Genomic DNA, 21,507 nt, shown 5'->3' on the forward strand with positions numbered 1-21,507 from the left:
CTGTTTTTATTTATTTAAACTAAACAAATGTGGTTCAAATAAAACTTTTTTTCAAATGGACACAAGAAAAAAAGAAATGATTTTCAACTTATTTGTATTTAGAAAATATAAAGAAATGTAGAGACTGTCAACAACACACTTTAAAAAAAAATGAGACAGTGGTAAAGACAGAAGTTTAGACTTTTAAAAGTTCTGGAAGAATCTACAATCGGATCAATTGAAGACAGATGTGGGTGCCAGGATTGGGTATAAAAGGAACAACACAGTCTTGCTCTGCATCCAGAAATGTAACTTGAAACTGTATCCTGTCACACAGCTAACTTCTCTGGAAACAAACCTCATCTCAGACGGACAGAAAGACGAGGGACTTGTGTTCTGTAGTCATCAGTTGACATTTTAGCTGCTTTGGGGAACACGGCCATCTGTTTCTACAAGTCAAAGATGAGACCTAAAAAAGTTGTTATCAGCGAAAGATGCAAAATCACAGCATCTGTGATCATACGGGGGTACATCAGTGCTCATGGCATAGATGATTTGCATATGTTTGAGTACCATTGATGCACGAGCGTACTGTATATTGTAATTTTTTAAAGACCTATAATATCATCAAAGCAACATTTGTTCCTGAGAGGTCTTTGGTGATTTCAGCAGAACAGTGCCAGACTTTATTCTTAACCGCTTACAACAGCACGGTTTCATAGATGGAGTGCGTGCATGTGCTTGACCGGATGGCCTGCTGTACAGATCTATGCTCCACTGAAAATTCATGGCTCTTCATGAGGAGGAGAATCGCACAACAAAGACCAGACTGTTTAGCAGCTGAAATTTTTAATTTATTTAGAAGAGACTCCAACAATTAGTTTCCTCAGAGTCAAAATTATTTGCATCACTACTGTTACATGCCCCGTTCAGTCGAACTATGGTTCAGTCAGGAGTTCAACCTGGCTGTTTAATTGGAGCACTGTCCTTGTCCTATTATATATGCATGGGAGTAGCATACTGCCTTCAGGCTGTTTGTACTTAAGAAATCTGCAGAAGCAATTCTAACTCGTACATCTTGGTATATCTTGATGAATATAGTCTTGTCAGATAATGTCTTACAAACCGAGAAGTAAACATCTGATCAAGTGACCCTTCACATTCGTAGTGTGTCCCTATCCATTTAAATTCTTTATTTCAAACCTTTAACTTCCATTAGTCATTTCAAATGTCACGTAAAGCTTTGTGGTGTTTGTTATGGCATTGTCTCTTTGTAATGGCAAAAAAAAGCAATCGTTGATGTGGAAATTTAGACCCCAAATTGGTTCTTCAGAGCTCAAAATTGACGGACACTGAAACGGACTGGAAACTAACTGTAGAGAAACTGCATTAAAGGTGCGATGTGTGTTTCATTATGAAAAGACATTATTGCGAGAGGACACAGTCTCTCCCATTATGAAACCATAACACAAACAGCCAGACACACACACACACACACACACACACGCCCTAACTTCCACACTCTCACACAGCTATGCTGCAGACACATTAGCAAGCATGTTGCTGATTGAGGCTGATTGAGCGTGAGCAAGTGCACTGGCAGGAGGCCAGCTGTTTTGCCGAAATTGCAGAGATGAGAAACACTCAGACTGTCAGCAATTCTGGGATGAAATCCCCCAGCATAGGACACAAATATATCCTCACACACACCTGAAGGCAGGGCTTCATCTATACCAAGGGAGGTGATGGATTGAAATACTGGTACAGCACAGGTTGAATTGTGTTGTGTTTGCTCATATTTCATCAAACGTGCATATTTTAAGCTTTTTAATTATTTTATTTTTTTTTTTTTGAGGGATAACTGGCAGATACATGGAGTTTGGTTCAATGTACAAAATGAGCAGCTGATTTGATATTGTGCATGAAAATTAGGACCATCTTAAAGCATTTAGAAGATTAGATTCTTAAGCTAATGTTCGAAGTGTTTGAGTCATTCTAATAATTTGTGTGTCTGTGCATCTTTCTCACTTTTCCTACATCTTTTCAGCCCTCACTTTCTGTTTTAGAATAGGATAAAATAACAGACCACCTCCTCATAACAGTGGGAGTGAGCAGTGTCCTCTAGAGAACCTAGTGAGACATCTTTGGTTGTTGTGGAAGCTTCTGGCACCTGCACAGTGTTCCGGTGTGACAGCTAATTCTGTTACAGGAGGCATAAACAGTTCTGTTCTTATCTTAACCACAGACCCAGGACGTCAGCTGCTAACGTCATCGTTGTGTAACATTTTGGATGCAAGAGACAAAAGCAAGGCAGGAGAGAGGAGCCAGAGAGGGTGTGTAGGATGTGTTAGGAGAACAGAACACAGTCATACATCACTGATGAATATTTTAAACAGTTCCCTATTATATGAAGGAGAAGAAGAATGAGGACACTTTTTGGCATACTACAGCTGTGGCAGAAGAATCTCAAGGCGCTTAGGACATGAGGACACACCGACTCACTTCCAAGGAGGGGAAAAGTTTAAAGTGTGGATTTTTCATATTTGTAGATAAGCTTGTGCAACATTTAGGAGTGTAAAACTGCATTTTTATTTCAATAAATGCATAGTCATTCTTTTCTCTCCATATTTAGCCTTACATTTTATTACATTAGAATATTTCATGGCATCACTTTCTAACTATTCATTGTTATTTAGGACAAAGTAACAAAAGAAGTCCGAACACTGGTGCAGTAAGCAGCTCTGATTCTCTGCTGTTCGCAGGTTCCGACTGCTGGAGAATATTTAGAAGGCTTTCGAGTGCAGATACATGTGACATGTAGTGACACGTATTGTCAGTCACTGGATTGTTTTGATTTCCTCCTCCTGTTTGATTTCCTCAGTTGAATGACAGTGATGATTTGACAGTATACCAGAAATGTCTAGCAACCGTATCGCCTGTCAGTCAACGTGTCTTTATGGTGGCTTTTTCAGCTTTCAGACAAGTTTACCTATTTGTCTTTGCCTGTAAGCAAGATGACACAAAAGCTAACCAAGCTACATTTTTTTTTTTTGGAACTTGGTGCAGAGGTGTTGAATGGCCAAAAGAAAAACTAGTCAAATTTAAAATGTTATTTTTCTAATGACAAGACATTGCATTGGCCTTCGTGTAGAACTGCCCTCTTTGAGTGTCATTCTAGTATTAACAGCTTAACAGTTGATGTGGCATTATAAGCGTTGTTGTGGAACAAGTGTTCCAACAGGTGTGTTCACTTGCCTTAATATAGAGCTTATAAAATAAATCATTTTCTGATGTCAGAACTAAAAGGGGAATCTGTAATACTGGAGCAAAATGAACAGCTACAGCTTTGCAAAACGTGTAAAATTAAATAAATAAAGGTCATAGGGAGATCACAAATGTTGAATTGTTTTAATCATTTTTATCTATGCTGGAAGTGTAAAACAGAAACTGTATATATCAGTGTTCCTGAGTGAAAAGGTCCTGAGTTGCTGGTACGATTCAGTGATGGGTTGAACTGTCAAGTATTAAAAGTTAGATTTTCTGTTTAGTGCTGATTAGAGTTGATTCAACAAAAACATGAAATGATGTATCTAAAAAGTATGAGCTTGGCTATAGCACACAAATGCATGTTCATCTGCATCATTAAAATATAAGAAATGTATGAATATGCAAAAAGTTCCTTTTTTAAATGTTTATCTCGCTCCTGTTTCTCTTTTCATTGAGAAAAGTCATTGTACTTGAATGTGATTGATTTTGGTTTGCATTTTCTGGAGAGTTAAATGGTCTAAGCAGGTTTTAGTCAAGTGAAAAGAATGAAGACAATGGCACAATAATTCCATAACTTTGCTGTCGTCTGGGAGATAATTTAGCAGAAATCCACTAAACACACAAGAAAATCTACAAAACAGCAACATTTAGGATTTTAATTTACAGTTTTCCAGATAAAAGTCTTTGATAATCAAAGGGACAGTTTTTTTGGCTATAAAAAGCTATTTAGAAACCAGTGACTAGACATGGAGACAATAGTGGTTGTGTGCTTACATTTTTAGGCATCAAATACAGACACATTTAGCTCAGAGTGAAGAGAATACTCACAAAGTCACTGATTAACAAGAATCACTTCATCAATAGTTTCAACCACATTACTACACACTGAGCCATTTATGAGCTATACTTCCAGAAATATGCAGAAAAGAGATTAAGTTTAGAGGCCAGTTTACAGAGAGGTTCCATCATTAAGCAGGTGGTAGACAACAAGGCTACCTCACTATAACTTACATTAGAAAATAAATAAAATATCACAGGACAGATAAACAGTGGCCAGCAATACCCTGATAGTGATGCTGATGAAGAGTTTTCCACAGGCTGCAGGGCTTTGCATCGAAGAGCTGCTCATTCCTGCCCATTAACACTATTAACTTGATGAACTGAAGGCAGCGCCAACCAGAGGCTGCATCCACCTGTGAGCTCTTAATGTGGAGTTCTTCAGAGCCAAAGGGCTGACAGCAGATTTATGTTTTCAAGGAAGGATTCTGCTTCTTTTAATGACGGCCCTAAAAGTAAACTGGCCTCTGTGCTGAGAGAGACACCCAGAGATAGTGCTACTACCACAAGAGCACAGGAGACAGACAGAGAAAAGGTGTTTGGCAGTGCAGAATCATATGTAAAAGATTCATCGTAATATACAGTATACAGGTGAACATCAGACCTGGGTCATCACGGAACTCACTGATGTCAGTTTTGAAAATTCAAATAAAATCAATTTTGAAGATTCCCAATTGAGAGCATTTAAAATATATATATATATATATATTATATATATACCAAATGTTTATCTTGAGTTTTCTGCAAAATTCCATGTGTCTGAACTTTAATAAATAATGTATCGGTTTGATCCTTGTTCTGACCCAAGTATGATTAGTAGGCTTAAGAAAACAGATTTACAGTACAATACACTTGTAGATGTATGTACTGTGAAAACACTTCATTGGTTCTCCTTAAAAGCTCAAGGAACTCATTCAACCTTTAAAACTCCTCACCATACATGCAGAACATAATGAAATCCTTAATTTTAAATGGAGACAGACAATATATGCCTCTTATTTCTAGCCAGCCACCACCAATGGCACGAGCTGACAAGCAGATTTTCACAGCTATGCTAGCAAACCAACTAGGATGCCGTCTGTGGCACATTTTATTTTACTTTTATTTTACTCATTTTAAAGGTACGACTAGCTTTTCACTAATTGTGAGATGGGTCCGGTGAGCTGGATTTGAAATTCCAAACGTGTCATTTTTTTTGTTGGAACAAGTCATCCAACTGAAACAGTCATTTAAGGCCTTTGTTCATGCCTCTAAATAGGGCTCATAATGGTGTCCCATAAAGTACAGCCCTTATATGTGACAGAAGGGAAATGAGACTCATGAGCTACACTTCCGACCGTGGGCCTTTGTGTAACAGCAGCTCGAGACCAGCATTTAATATGAGAACACTTTAGCCAGGAAGTGGCTAAAGTTTGAGTTTAGGTAATAACATGAGGATAGGGTCAGACAATGCACATGGTTGGAGCTAAAATGAATTATTTTCACAATGTGTCTGCACTCACCAAAAATACCCACTGACAATAAAGAGTTTTGTTTATGATCTGACGGCTATTTGAGTTAGGAGTAGCACTCTGTTTTATGGTTCACAAATGAATAACCTGCAAATAAATAACAAAAATAGAACAGCTGCTTTGTATTTACTATGAACTTTGCAGTTATTATTCATACAAATATACAATTCCTTGCATATTTACAATCCTACAGTTTATAAGTATTTACAGTCAAATTCTGCAATACTGACACAAAGTTAATAATATGGTTTTATTATAAATTAAAATCATTACTTTGTCAAAAAAAAGTTAAAGTTATAATGGAATTATGGATAAAATTGTATCACTGCATTTAGTAAACTGTACAATATTAGTGAACCGACATTGTTTGAACCACTGACCGAGTATATGAGTAATTACAGAGCCATAAAGTAAAGTGCTACCAAAGAACTAACTCCATATAAAGACAAACCGATCTCTCAATTGTGTGAAAGCTCAATGAAACTCTTGTTCAAACCACTGTTCATGCCTCAAGAGCTACAGATAACTATCATCTGTCTTCTCGACCTGAAACAAAGTACGCTGCTCAGTTCCTTGTGATTATAAGTTGAACCAATGGATTTGTTGTTTACAGCGCATTCATCATAAGAGCACCGAAGAAAGTGTACGGTGTGTATATATATATATATATATACAGCCCAAAGTGTAAGGCGTAACATGATACAACAGTGTGGTTTAGATACCTCTTATGTCAGTCCAGTTCATCCCGAGTCCATCCCTTTCAGTTATTTTTCTTTACTTTCCGCTCCATCCATATTCAGTTTAATTGATAGTGTTTCATTCAGCTTCATTCAACTCCAATTCATCTTCAATTAGTCCAAATAAAAACCTTCTGAATTCCACTCGTGTTCGTGTTTGTACTTCTGAGACCAGCCCAGTTATGTCTGAGTCGACTGGATATTTTTGAATATACAGTCCAGAGTGTAACTGTCTACATCTGAGTCTTCTGATGCACACTCTAGTCTGTGTTTATTTCACAAACCGTCAAAGCCGCTGAGATACCCTGCTCTGTATTAATTATCGTAAGCCTTGTTCCTGTATGTTCAATGTTATTCTCTTCTAACTGTACATTTGCAGCTTATTTAGTCTGTAAACGCAGTTAAGTACTTTAACGGGCAGTGTGAGCCTACATGTTTAGCTGGATGTTGTATCTGAGTTGTTATACAAAATGCAAACTAATTCACTATCTAAGTCCTCTAAATTTAAGGTGATGGTCTTTGATTATTTCTCCCTTGAGTTAATTGATACAAGGTTCCCTCATACATAAATATAATTCATGATGACCAAATACATTTATTCTCACAAACTGTTGACAAACTACGTTGCTGTTCCAGTACAAACATTGTACAATATAAATATTGATTCTGTTTCCCTTTCAGTATCGAGTACATTTCTGAGGAACCAGGAATGAGACAGATTAAGAGGCCAGAGATCTACCCAGAGATTGTTAGGAATACAAAGCCTGTAAATCTTAAAGGTTTCAGGCAGGATTGCTAAAAATATGTATTGTCCCTGTTTATGTAGCACCCCAGGCTGTGAGTGAAAAGATTTAGCTTTTCCTTAGCTGTCCTGGAAAATAAGTGTTATAGAGTTGTTGTCAAATTGAAAATTTAGTAAGACTTTTGGCTAAGCTTTGCTAATTTTTTATGGTGTCCGATTTCATTCATGCACCTATTATTACCTAAAAATGTGAGTGGACTAGGTAAGGCAAATCTCTCCTAGCCACAATTGAGAAATGCTAGTTCCCTGATGAGGAATGTCACTTTAGCAGTTAGAGCCAGCAGGTGTGTAGTTGCTCAGCTCCCTGCGGATAGTGCTGAAAGGTGACAGCTCCAGCTCGGTGGTGCACTCGTGTTCGTTATCGTCACTGGCCGTAGCTGAGGACGGAGCGTGGTTACAGCAGCAGCAACAGCAGCAGCAGTCCAGGAAGGCCCTGCCCAGCGGGCGACACAGGAGAAGCAGCAGCGCTGGCGTCACGGCGGCCCGACAGAACAACAGCAGCTGGGAGAGGAGATGTAGGACAGACATGGTGTGCTCAGGAACACCAGCTGCCATGTATGCAGAAACTATGTTGCAGATGTTCTCGGGCACTACACATGCACCGTAAACAATTGCCAGCGCTACAACAGTGCAGTTCATCTGGCTCTCTAGCCGGATCTGCTTCTTATTGCTGCGCACGCTAGCCTGTTCTGCATGCCGGATCTTGCGTGCCGTCACCAGTGAGCACCCAATGGTGAAGAGGGTTGGGAGACAAAAATAGCAGCCAAAGCACCACCACAGCCTGGCACCCTCGTAGGTCAGGCCCAGCACATAGAGCATGTCGGGGAGTGAGGTGGATATCCTGATAATACAACGTTCAACTGGAGGCTCATCAGGGAGTCCCGTGTCCTCTACCACAAGCTGTCGAATGAGGAGCTCTGGGAGGGCCAAGAGGAGGGCACCAATCCAGATGACTGCTAGCTTGGCAGTGGTAGATGTGCAGTTCTCTATCATCTCATAATACATCTGGACGTTGGTGGCAGCACGGAAGCGGTCGATGCACAGAGCACACAGGGTAAATGTGGTCACACCCAGGGAGGCCACCTGTGCAAACAGAAAAAGACAGGTTCTTATAACCCTATAATTACCTTAATTTCAACCACTGACTTTTCATTTACTGTTGAGCCATTGCTCCTAGTAGTTTTCATAGGCTTTATTTCACTAAATCTTGTTGCCCCACGAGCACTGTTCATTGGAGTAGTTAACAAATGATATTCTACAATAATTTGTGGTGGACTGATGTTTGGGCAGTTATAAACTGTGACACTTTTCTGAGTTATAGTCAGAGCCGTTTGGCTGTCAGGAAAAAAAAAGAGACTAAATTATCTGTGTTTCAAAACGTGTTCCATTTCTTCATAATAGATAGAGTGGCTGTCGGTAACGTAAGATTTCTCCATCATCTCACAGCAGGTCACACACTAATGGCATTGGCCTTAAGGTACACCTGGCACTGGTGCAATTACATGCAACAGAGGAGCAAAGGAGAGCTCCAAGCTCCTAATAGCACTTTAAGTGTGTGTGTGTGTGTGAGAGAAAGAAAATTAAAGGAGGAAATCACAAATGCACCAATCTAACTAAGAGGAGATGTTTATAATGTAGTAAGTAAATCTCTTTCACATTCACGTTGTGAAGAACCAAATTGTCAGAGAATACCCAAATGTCATCATCATCTGTTGGATTAACAGTCATTTTGGTGGAGTGGGTACCCTGCAACATGTTCCTGCTGGCAATGGAGTCTGTGTGCACCTCTTTTCTTATGTGATCCGTCTCTTTCTGGCACCAGATCCACTGATTCCCACTCTATCATGACTTACCTTTCTACTCTTTTCTCCCTCTGACACTTACTATCTTCTTTTTTTCATCTTTTACTCTTCTCCTCACCCTCTGTTCCCCTTTATAGACCCCTCCCTCCATCCCTTGCTTCATATAAAATTCAATTACAACAGCCAGCTCCCCAGATGGCCCCAGTGAGCCACAGTTTTAGTGCCGTAAACACATACTTCCTGGACAGATATAGATGCACACAGTGCAAGATGTTCTGTGTATGTGGGCCTCTCACACACACAAACACACACACACACACACACACACGCTAACCCTGACACACGTGAAGGTCTTAACCAGCCTAATGAAGGGCAACCATACGGCACTATGAAGGGTAATTGGGAAAGAATAATGACCCAGAGCATCCAGCATAGTTCACTGTAAATGTGATCAAAGTGACTTCTGGACAAGAAAGGTTTATTACTTGTTATCATGCCACCACATTTTAACTGATTATAGTCAATCGTTTATTTGGGGCAGCACAATAATCAAACATAATAATCGCTGCCTGTGTATCAACTGAGTGTCATTTTCTGGACTCATGCTGCACTCGAGGGGCATATGTTAGATCAGGCCAGTGAAACTGACCCATAGGAACAAAGTGGGGAGCGGGGGCAGCCTCCCTAACTTCTAGTTTTTATTGGAAACATTTTGGATGCAAAAAAATTTTGATGGCAACTTAAAGATGCTAAACTTTCCTAAAAGCATTAGAAAAGCCAACGACGTGTATATATATATATATATATATATATATATATATATATATATCTCATCAATATCATCTCTTATTGTCTTTGAGTTGTTTCACAACTAGAAAACATGCGCTGTGTGCATTTTTTTGCTAAGAGTATAGCATCCTTGTAAATTTTTTTCCCATTGTTGCAGTACCAAGATGGAGCTTATACAGTGGTGATCAAACACTTTCACATTCCACTCAGGAACCAGCTGTTAGTGGGTGTTAAAAAAAGAAAAAGGCTTTAGTTAAGCGAACCAGAAGTATCAAAGCGGAAAGCATGATAAAAGGTAGTTAAATTCTCTAAATGCATATAAAGGCTTCCTTTATCTCCTTAAACATAGGAAAAACACTGGCTCATGTTTTCTGAAAGCTGAGACAACCATCCTGTCCATGCTTCCTCCGGCCTGCAACATTGAATGTTTTTTGTACAGTTGTAACAACTGTGATAAAAGGAGATAATGATGATGGGAGAGTGAGCAACCATGGCAGCATATTTCACTGTCCTTTTTCTTCATCTCCTTCCTTTCTTTAGTTGTGATATATATTCAAATCAAGCCTCAGTGTCTACATGGAGGATGGAGTGACGCTCACTCTCAACCACACTGATTTTTCAGCATGATTCCATTATCAAACAGTTAATAATGTGCTGCAAATGTTTGGTAGTTCCTCACATGAAAGCTTTTCACTGTTTGAGACCATGTCTTTGTTGGTGTTCACTGCATATTTTGCTCCTGATAGATCTTCCAGCATTTAAAAAGACAATATGGGAAAGGGAAAAAAGAACTTGACTTTGTATGTAAGCAGGATTTAAAAAAAAAAAAAAAACACACCTGCCACTTCCTGCTGGACTAATCTTCCTGCATTCTGTGATTCACATATTAATTTACACACCATTCACTGGGTGTGTTGTGTGCTCTTTCACTACAGCACACTGCAATAAACATATTGCTGCATGAGGAGATTTTATGTGACATCTAGAGCCAATTAATCACAATAATTTAGAAAAAAAATGCTGGTTGACTGTCCCTAACTCTTTATTTATTTTCTTTGACTGACTCATAACCATCTGGTACAGATGCACAGGTGCTTGCACATGGTGAATATTTCATGACTTGAACAACAGGGCTGGAATGGCTTTAAAGGCTGACACGGAGGCCTGGGAAACCAAGCTTTGATCAGCGTGTCGAGGCGGAGAGCAAGGGCAGTATGAACAAGTATAGCTTTGTACTGGAGGGGAGATGAGGGAGCAAGATAGTCAAAGAGTCATAGCCGGTGAGTGGGTGAAGCTGTATGTTTGTGGAGGGGGCATATGCAAATAAGGGAGTGAGAAAGAGAGGAATAAGAGAGAAGAAAGTAATTGGTAAGTCAATGAAAGAAATAACTCTTGACACAGTTGGTGTCAGTGTGAAGTGACAGGAGGAGAGAAACAAGCCATGACATAACAAATGATTAAAGATGTGTCTGTGGCATTTGGTCCCAACAGCAGTCTTGACCTTGTCATGTTCACTTCACCTGCAAGCAAGAAAACAGGGCTGATAATGACTTATTCCGAACGATGCTCAAATAATCTGCAGTGGAAAGTACTCCTTTATCCAACGACCCCACATAAGTCTAATTTAGACTGAGAATTTTGAGCTGCACTTTCCCTATGTGTTTCCATTTCAATGCTTTAGAGTTAAAATCAATATTTTGCACTACAAGTAACATAAAAAGCTTTTGAAATTGCACTAATTTTAAAGTATTAACCTAAAAAAAATCCTTTATAATTCTTCCGCTATCGTTCAACTCACTACCGATCGGATGTATTCATGGACATATAACGGTACGTGCAGTAGTTCACACAAACTGCACCACCAGCACCTACGACAGTAACATGCTGCTCACACACTGATGGCTCATTGAGATTAATTAATGTCACACAACAATCTATCAGAGAAACCAAAGCAGTAACATTTTTAACTTACTTTAATTAAATGTTGCTAGTACTTGTACTTGAACTTTTGCTTGTAATGGAGTATCCAACTTGCTGTGCTGGTTCTCAAGTAGACTAATAGATCGGAATATTTCCTTAACCATTGTAAATAATACTGAAAATCCAAATGAAACAAGATGGACAAGGCAGACGAAATTGAGTAGTTCAAGATTTTGGGAAACGTTGATTTAGTTTCTTGCTGAAATTCAAATCGGAGGATTGAAAGCTGTCATGAATGTTCCATGATGAAAAGCTAAAGCCAGTAGCTGGTTAGCTAATATTAGCATAAAGAGTGGAAATGAGGGCTTCTTCAAACTATTATAAAATGCTTATACTGGAACTGCCTCCTAACTCTCAGACTTAGGTGGTAAGTCATGTTTTTTTGCTTTTAAACTTTTTATGGATAGCTTCCTAAACTGTTGAAATACAAGGAGAGCAAATCTGTTTTTGTAAAAATTTGTAAAAAGTTTCATTGTACATCTTTGCGTACCTTTATTATTATTATTATTTTTTTTTACCCTCTTTACTTACTGAATAAAACTTAAAAACCACTTCTCATGACTGCAGACTTCTCAAGTCAAGGTTTCAAGAGCCCAACAGAAAAAGAAAAGCCGTGAAAAGACCTTTCAACCGCAACATATTTCTCATGTTCCGACGGTCTATCTGCATAGCAGGTGAGAAAGACATTTTCCCCAGGAGCTGTTTTTAATAATGATCCATTAAATCCTTGATTGAAGGTTCTGATTGCTGGTGGCATAAAGACTTGCGTTATCATTAATTGCGTCTTAACAAGGACAGGCGGAGCATATGCAGCCAGTGTGTTATTACAGCCACTGTCAGGGGTAAAAGGTGTTATCATTTGATATATGGGCTAATGTCGAGGCACAACAAAGCACAACCATGACTGCATTCATACAATACAGTCTTAAAGTAATGAGGCAGAAAGGGCTATTTCACCTGCGGTACTTATTGTAGGCTGTGTGTGTGACCCAGTACAGGCTCCAGCAGACCATCCCTCTAAACAGAGGCTCTGACTCTGACAGCAACCATCCATCAACAGGGCTGCATCTCTGGGAGAGATGGAGAAGTGATGAGGGTTTGAACCCAAGCTTATTTGAGTGTGTGTCTGTTTCTGCACATGCATTTGGGAGAAAAGACATTCTGGGAAGGTTGCTAAACTATTTATGTTCCACTGACCGTCACAGAACTGTAAGAAAATTTGGGCATGCAGTACACATGCTCCCTGGATCCTTCTCTGTAATGATGGGAAAATAAAACGGTTGCTGGTTCTTTCCACATTTTATGTGTAAAGATGTGCTGATGGAAACTGAACCCTATTTAACGGTCAAGATTAAATTATTTCAGTGCACAGACCCGTGGCTAAAACATAATGTGCCATAAAGCAAGGTTTTTCTGCAGGTCTGACATGGTGCAAGATTTCCACGTCAATGCCAGAAGAAACATCGGGGTGGGTCTACAGCATAAATACGCCAGCATAGCAACAGGTGAACATAGTCTGCACTTCGCGTAAACGGTAGCTCAGCCGGCCACTGTACACCCGGCTCTGATCTAGGTGTGAAAGCAGCAGCTGTTGCTTGCGAGTCAAACACTAATACAACATGTCCTTTATAATGCACCATGAAGTGTAACATCTGGAAATCATTTTAATAAGAAGGAAGGAACATTGTACAAAAATCTGTAGACCATCATTTAAGCATGGCGGTAGCACAGCAGATCTGAGGTAGGAAGTCTAACCACAATTAGAATCATAACTTGCCGAATTTTAAACTCCTGTTCAAGGAAATTAATTTGTTACAAATGACAGAGCTGCATTCATTAGACAAGATACTTGGTTAGCGTAAACCATTATATTTTCTTCCTTTGATAAATTCAATCACTCTGTTACCCTATGAGCCACCCCAATTTCTGGAAGTAGTTTCCACTCGTGTGGATGGTGCATATATGGGCATGTGTATCTGTGGGTTTATAGTAGACAGGCAAAATCCATCATTGTGCACAAAAAGATTACTTTTTGCATAAAACGCTATAGGGCAGTTGCTTCCTGCCCCCTTCTTATAGAATCTAATGGATTTTTTTTTGTTTTTTTGCATTCTGTGCTATGGAACGGCAGAAACATTCTCAATACACATTCAATTTATGGTTGAATCCATTCACTCCATCAAGTTGACTGATTCATCTTGCAAATCTTTGCATAAGTTGGTCTCCGGTAATTGCCTGAGGAAAATCAAACCTACTCCCGCAGAAATCGATGACAATGGAAGCACTGCTGGTGTGGCATTTTTGTCTTGTATCAAGCAGTTCAACCAAATCTTGTGACCGTCCTCAGAGGGTGGGAGGTCTCAGTTGCTGTGGTAACTGCTCAGTTGTGAAACGATTTAAGTCGAGAATTTTTCCTCTGAAGACTTGTTCGAATGCTTTGAACCCTATGAGTAGGTTGACCTTGTGATGACATTTTTTAAAGTTTAAAACAATGTGAGAATGAACCTCCAAGCTTTACTTTCTATTCTGTTAGAAACTGTAAATTTAGTTTTCATAGTATTTTAGAAGAAAATCAATACTACTACTGTATGTGTACATGCACAAAGGTCAATAGAGCCGACACACAGGTATTATTAGCCCTTTTGTCTTTGTCATACAGAATTAAAAGCATCTGGGGCTGTTTCTTCAAGGCAATACATTTCTCGTCTATTAAATTATATCCTAACCCGTGGCAGAATTTCCACTGGATATAAATAAATAAAAAAAAAAGTAAATAAATTTTGCTCTCAGCTACAAAAGCTGCTGAAGGAGACCGGTTCCGAGTCATTGATTCTTGCCTGGAAGAGTCAAGTTTAGAGGCCATAAGTCTGCTCAAATCTGTGAAGGCTGGCAACATGCTGACCTGTTCCATGTTGATCTAAAACTGATGTGCTGTTTTTATTTCACCAGCAAACCCACTTCATAATGGTAACCATCCAATGAATATTTCATATTTACATGGATAATGATCAGTTTGGCTAATTGCACCCTAACAGCAACCCAAATCTTTACTGCAAGCTGTTGTGTGCTCTTCTTTCATCACATACAAACACAATATCTACACATCCACGGACAAAAAGCTGAGTGAATGGACTTCCCATCATGCATAATGTAGAGCTGCTAATTACATATCCTGAATAATTTACATAATTAAGCATTATTCACGTGCCTTGCAGATAGACTGAGAATGATGGGGCACAAACTCTATAGTAGTACTTTTGTGCATTTACCGTCTGTGCTGTAAACGGAGTACATGCATTTGATACTTAAAGAAACTTGTTTCTGAGTGTGCCCTCATTGTCTGTGAATGTGTCTTCCCCCTCAGGCTTGTTTTTAATCACAGATAGCTGATGCAGAGAGGGGGGGGGGGCAGGACAGCCGCGGGCAGTGATCAGTAGAGGCAAGGCCATCCCACCCATCTGGAAGATCAGCACACTCTACTGACTCTCTGCTTGTGTGTTAGTGTGTGCATGTCTGCATAAGAGATAGTTTGCTAGATCGTGTGACAAAAAAGATATGTAGAACTGAGGAAGATACAGATTCAATGTGAGAGAAGTGACCTATTTTCATGTACTGCCAACATAGAGTTAAATGGTGGGCATCTGTGGAAATATCCATAAAGGGTCAGTATTAATATTGTGATTGACTGAAAAGTTATTGTTCTGGAATGTAGGAGGATTTGAGAGGAACTCCATCTGGGCTCCCCTGATTCTGTGAAATAGCCAGACATTCTCAGACATTACACAGGCACACAGAGCAATCCAAGTTGTGATCCTAATTTAGTTTCTTTTAAGTGTGTGTTTGTGCATGTATGTGTGTGTGTGATGGAATAGCGAATATGTCAAGCTGATATATGTCCTGCCATTACCACCAATTTCAGCACTATACATGGGTCTCCCTCTGGCCCTCTGTGGCTCCATGTAGCCATGTCCTGTCTCTCTTCTTTCTGTCTTTCTTTCCCTCCACCAATCTATTGTTCTCTCACTTCCTTCAGCCTGCTCTCCCTCAATAGTCTGCTTCTCTCTCTGCCTGCTGAAGCCCACTGTGCCACATCGGAGACAGCCTACAGTTTCTGACTGCTGGGTATTGTACAGCTCACACAGTGGACTTCAGATATATGCGTCACAAACTAACGAAGCAAATTGGCTGTACAGATTTTTAAGAACTGGACTAAAAAGTGAGAAGTAAGCTTAAGCCACCTGTGAACGACATTGTAGCCACAATCAATACAGTTTAATAACACTTAAAAATGTGGAATTAATATTTTGGTTCCTGGAACACAATTTCAATAGCTAAATAAGTGGTAGAAAACCTGTATGGATCACACAGTATTAATGGTGTTTCAAAGATGCACAGGTTATCCCTTTCATGTGAAGTCATGCATCACAATGCCACAACAGATGCTGGCTTTTGAACCGTGTACTGAATACAACCTAGCAGGCCCACAGCATTATAATATCCATAATTACGAAGAATCAAAAATTATTATTGCATCAGATCACATGACAAATTTCTAGTTCAAGTAAAGACAAGGTGGGAGCAATCCTGGATCTTGTTTCTGTTTTTGCGTTTTCGAGCTTGTTTTCCAAGAAGTGTTCCTGAGCCCATGCAGTGGTTTACACAAGAAAATCATGTCTCAATTTCCAATGATGCCTAAAGGTTGATTTTTGCAATATCCGACTGATTAATGTGCATATTTTAAGAAATTTAGTTTAATTATTTGCCCACACATTCTTTTGCAGAGTGATGAACCCTTTTTCATCTACCCACAGAATAAAGTTCCATAAGCTGTGGAAAAAATCAGGTGCAAAATGTCTTTATGCAAGAAAAAAGGCTGAAAACCACTAGCGAATGGCTGAAACTTTATGGCCTTTATGTGCCACTTTGAAATGAGACATTTAACATTGACTTGTGTATTTTTTATTTTTTTTCACCCCATCCCAAGTATTAATAATTCAAAGTGACCATATGGCTTATTTTCAAAAAACCCGATGGTCTTTGTACCATGCAATCAAATACAGGACTTGAATTAAATGCAGTTCATTGCATTCAGTTTTTATTTACGTTTTGCCATGTCTAAACCTTTCTGGAAATTACATTTCTACAAAAACAAAATGATTTATGGAAAACACAATCAAAAATTGGATTTTGCATCATGTCATCCTAATGATGTCAAACTAATGTCTTCCTCCACTGTCATATTAGAAATACATATTGGGGCATTTGTACTATCAATCAATGCAGACCATAATGTCAAACTATACAGAACATGCTACATAGTGATAGTGTTATTGGAATTGGAATAATACTAATTGGAATGCATCAGCATGGAGTTTGCAGCTTTCTGTCCCAGGATGATAACTGCCCATTAGCTGTAGATCAGGTTGAAAAAAAGAGATGTGTGAACACAGCTCTGCATGCAGGATTGGTCATTACACTCTTTCATAGATGTAATTATAATATTATGGATGACAAACCTCATGAGCAGCCGAAAGAACTGTGAATGCATGTTATAAAATGTATAAGGTTTAGATTTAGATATTTTGTAAGCAATAAGGGTTGCAACTAACACTATATCGCTGTTGGTAGCATAGTCATTGTAATTTAGCAAACAAATGCATTTTATGCTTCGAAATAATGCTCTACTGTAAGAGATGCATACATTTGCTACTTCTGTTCAATCTTTGGAAAAGCATTCTGTCAAACAATGATTCGTAAGCCTCTTTTTGTCTTTTTTGGAGGTAATGAGACAAAAACCTTTCAAAATAACTCTGTTACAGCATACTGTAGTTTAAAAAAAAATGTTTTAAGAACTTTGACAAACGAGTCACTTTCGTCTGTAGAATATAGTGTTTAACAAACACTTGTTTTTCAGTTTAGCCTAGTTTTATCCTTATAAACTGTCAGGTGCAAGGCTCTGTACTAACAGCAGTATGAGGGGAAGCGTATCTGAAATGTTGTCGACTTCCCCCACAATTTTATATTGTGCATTTATTTTCTGCGTTTGCTCACATCTCCACACTAGAAAATTGTTTTCTCTTCGAGGTTTGGACAATTCTACACTCCATTGAATGCCAAATAAGGATTACTGGAGGCAGCACCACAGGAGGCTCTTCTCTCAGTGGACACTCGTACATTATCTATACACCCTTCTGATTTTACCTGCACATCTGAAGTGTTTGTGCTGCATATGCATGCATGTGCAACTGAGTGTGTGTTTTTATTCCAAATGTTAATATCCCCTTTGACTCTGTTTGGGTTAAATGAAGAATGAAGTCACCCCAGTGTGTATGTGTGAGTGTTTTTGACTGAATGTTCCACAGGGAAAGTGTTAGCCTCAGGCTGCATTACTCATGGCCTGTTTTGACACATGCATGCACACACACTCTGATAAACAGAGACGGGATCCTGCGCACATGCCCTGAAATATTTGTCTTCACGTGAAAAAAATAAACGCATGGAGACAAATGAGCACCACTTCATCACAAACACCTACTCTGTGTCAAAAATAGCCATTTGGTCCATGCACTGCAAGTGTGCTACTTATGTTATTGAATAATATCCTGTGGTCCTTGGGTAGCTCATATGCAGTAACACAGGGAGGGTGTCTGTTTCTCTCTGATCCTACAATAATTAAAGCATGTGCACTCTCAAGTGTTTGCAGCATATCCTACTGTGCAACAGAGCAGCATGTTATTAATATTGTATACAGTGTATGTGCTCAATGACAAGGATGCATTTCCAAATATAATCTTTGCTTACTGGTGTGTAATGATGGGCTGCTGCAAATAAATATATATAGGACGATGTCTGAAGACCTATGCCTTTACGCATTTCACATTAAGAAAGAAAATATCCACACAAGCTATATTTTATATATAGCTGACCGGTAGGTTTTGACAGAAAACACAAAAATTAGGTTCACCTGTTCATCAAGGATGCCAGACTTATTGTGGACTTTGGGATTCCAAAAATGAATCATGTCACACTTTACATGAAAAAAAACAGTTGACAACAGTAGCAACTGAGAGAAGTATGCTCTGCCAAAAATGATTGTCAGAGTTTGTACTTGAGTTTCAATTAAAAAAGAGATGTCCTGAAAGTTGGTGTGTGTGTGAGGTTTAAAGTGCTGGTCTCATCACCTGTTTTGGCTTGCTGCTTGGTTATACAAACCTGAGAGAGCTCTGCCTGTCTTCTCTTGCTTTTTTCTTTCATAACATATTCCTCCCTCATATTTCATTTTGTAACTCAGTCCTTCATTGAAACTGCTGTAACAATAGCTTTTCAAAACAAGATTAAGATGGAAACTTTTGTTTCACACAAAAGCGTGTCAGTAGGTTCATTTGACACCGGTGTAACTGCAGTAGCTAAGCGCACAAAGGAAAGACATAAGCATGTTGTAGCATCTCTTATATTCTGGAGAAGGAGACAGCCTGCTTGCAAACAGAGGCTATCTGCACACAGTTTTTTTGTCAGGTGTGTATACTAAAAGCAACAGGAGGAACTACATATATTGGAATGTGACATAGCAAGCTGTTGAATTTCCTGGTTCTTGCTTGTGTATCTTAATACCTTGAGGGCAAGGTGAAACTGATTTGCAGCAGGTTTTACAAGTGACCAACTGTGTTATTGGCAAAGTGATGTCTTATAGTTGAGCCAGAGTACTCTCAGGCCTATCAGCACTCAACTCAGACTTGACTCAAATGTTCTTGTATGCATGCAACACTGGTGTGTAACCTAGATGTCTTATATGGCTGAAAATCCAACAGATATTGTGTCTCAACAATTTAGAGGTGTAATCGCAATCAAACAAGGTGGATAGCAGATGCTTACTGAGCCTGGGTACAAGGCACTGCTTCAGTACATCCCCACAACAATACAAAGTAACTGTTTCTGAGACCTTGGGAGAAGAGTGAAAAAAATAGGAGAAAGGATGGGGCAGAATTACCTCCACATAGGGCACCACTTTGCAGGTGAATTCTCCCAGCAGCCAGGATTTTGTCAGTTCATGGAAAACCACCATAGGCAGGCAGAAGAAGATGAGCACAAAATCCCAGACAGCTAAATTGGCAAGCAGGGAGTTAGAGATACTCTTCATGTAGTAGTTTTGGCACACGATGCACAGGATAGCAATGTTGCCCGCTATCCCCACCAGGAAAATTATGCCGGAGACGCACGTGATCGCGTAAGCGCCAAAAGTCTCACTTGTCACTGGGTAAAAGGGGTTCTTGATTTCGCCCCCAAAATCCTGCGAGCTGGGAGGGGTGATCGGCGTGGCGTCCCACGGGTTCTCCTCTTTGAAAGTGAAAAACTCGGTCCTCCTGGTAAAAAGGTCAAAGGGCAGGTCGGTGGAGGTGAGTGCCACCGGTTTGGGGATGGGTTCCCATGGCGACGCGTGAGGTTGAGCCATAACTGGGCTTTTGTTCTGCAAGTTTCTCCCCCTCTTCCAGGCTTTTCTCTGCTCGTCTTTTGTGCCTCTTATGTGCTTGTCGCCCTCCTCTGGTCCCCCTCCTCCGTCTATTGAAGAGGGCTTAGCCACATTGTAGTGTCCACCTGCTGGCGTCCCCGTACTACTAAGACCGCCATTCAACTTTATCCTCTTATTATGGTGGCGCGTCGCGTCCCAGTGTGAGACGCCACTGGGATCCTCCACGGGTGTCACAGTCCTATTGAAGTCGCGTTTGTTGTGTCCGACGCGCCTCATTTCTCCAGCAATTACCCTCTTCCAAGGGTGAGTGGAGTTAAGGGTCCCTTCGATAATCGGTCGCTGAGCCTGAAGCTCCGCCGGAGACGCACCTGTGGCATAACCCAGCGAGAGCGCGCGGTCTCGGGCTTTGTTTTGATGACTTTCCCGGAGCGACCCGTGGAAAGTCCTGGCGGAGTACGCGCTGCTGTTGCTGTCCTCTTTATTGCGAACTTCAACATAATTTTTTAGGGATAACAATACATGTGTGTGGGCTAGTAACACAAATAACGTCCTAAGCGGCAAAATCTGCATGATCCAGGAATTGCTGAGCGCAGTTTTAGTCCTCACGAGTGCATCCTCATACCTCTATGGCAGCTGGGAGAGCCATTCAGTCAACATCCATGATGAAAACAACACAGAGGATAGATTCGGGTTTCAAGAAACAAGCTACATTTGTGACGTGTCCGCTGCAAACTTGCAAGTATTATCCCAGTGCGCCGTTAAGCACTATGCCGCTAAAATGTTCTCCAAGACGTCGCTTCTTCTCAGTCACTCCCGTTTGCAAAGTCTTAACATTACCATGCAGGACAGAGGATCAGTGTCCGGATTCACAGAGAAAGAAGCAAAATGATAGAGAGGTATTTCTAAGCAGGCAATCTGCGCTGCATCCAGTTTCCAGCAGATCCTCGGTAGTTCTGGGTTGGGTCGACAGCAGCGCCAATGCGGTGCTCCGGAGTAGAAAGCAGGGAGAGTGACAGAGAGGTAGTGGAAAGCGGGTACTTCTCTCTCTGTATCTTGTTTCTTCCTCTTCTGCTGCCGACGCCTCTCCTCCTTCGCTTTCTGCTTGGTTAGGACCGTGTACTGGAAGAAAATGGACTCCCCTGGCGGCTAACCCCGATCTGTCATTCCTCATCCATCATGGAGCATCCAGCAGCCCCGGAGCAGACTATGGCTGTAGCCCCCCCGGCATGCAAACCTGCCACGCCCGACAGGACGTGCTGATAAATACATTTCCCAGTTTTCTGTAAATTTTACGCACAGGCGGCGCTGGGATATCTATTGACTAATATTGAAGCTG

General features: G+C 40.2%; 1 protein-coding gene across 1 annotated transcript; it reads right to left on the reverse strand.

The window, feature by feature from the left end:
- Positions 1-3,426: 3,426 nt before the first annotated feature.
- gpr37b (G protein-coupled receptor 37b) lies at positions 3,427-21,366 on the reverse strand. Its single transcript, XM_072377851.1, has 2 exons — positions 19,692-21,366; positions 3,427-8,216 (listed from the first exon to the last, which is right to left on the reverse strand). Exons 1-2 carry the CDS (start codon positions 20,739-20,741, stop codon positions 7,398-7,400), a joined length of 1,869 nt encoding a protein of 622 aa, XP_072233952.1. The 5' UTR covers positions 20,742-21,366; the 3' UTR covers positions 3,427-7,397.
- Positions 21,367-21,507: the final 141 nt, after the last annotated feature.

This window comes from Leuresthes tenuis, unplaced genomic scaffold (genome assembly GCF_036924035.1).
Source record: "Leuresthes tenuis unplaced genomic scaffold, fLeuTen1.0.hap1 SCAF_23, whole genome shotgun sequence".
Taxonomy (NCBI): Eukaryota; Metazoa; Chordata; class Actinopteri; order Atheriniformes; family Atherinopsidae; genus Leuresthes; species Leuresthes tenuis.

Excerpts from the sequence above, each read along its gene's own strand:
- gpr37b (XM_072377851.1), bottom strand. The coding sequence starts at position 20,741 with ATGCAGATTTTGCCGCTTAGGACGTTATTTGTGTTACTAGCCCACACA. Across the intron at positions 8,217-19,691 it reads AAGTGGTGCCCTATGTGGAG|GTGGCCTCCCTGGGTGTGAC; the intron begins GTAATTCTGCCC and ends CTGTTTGCACAG.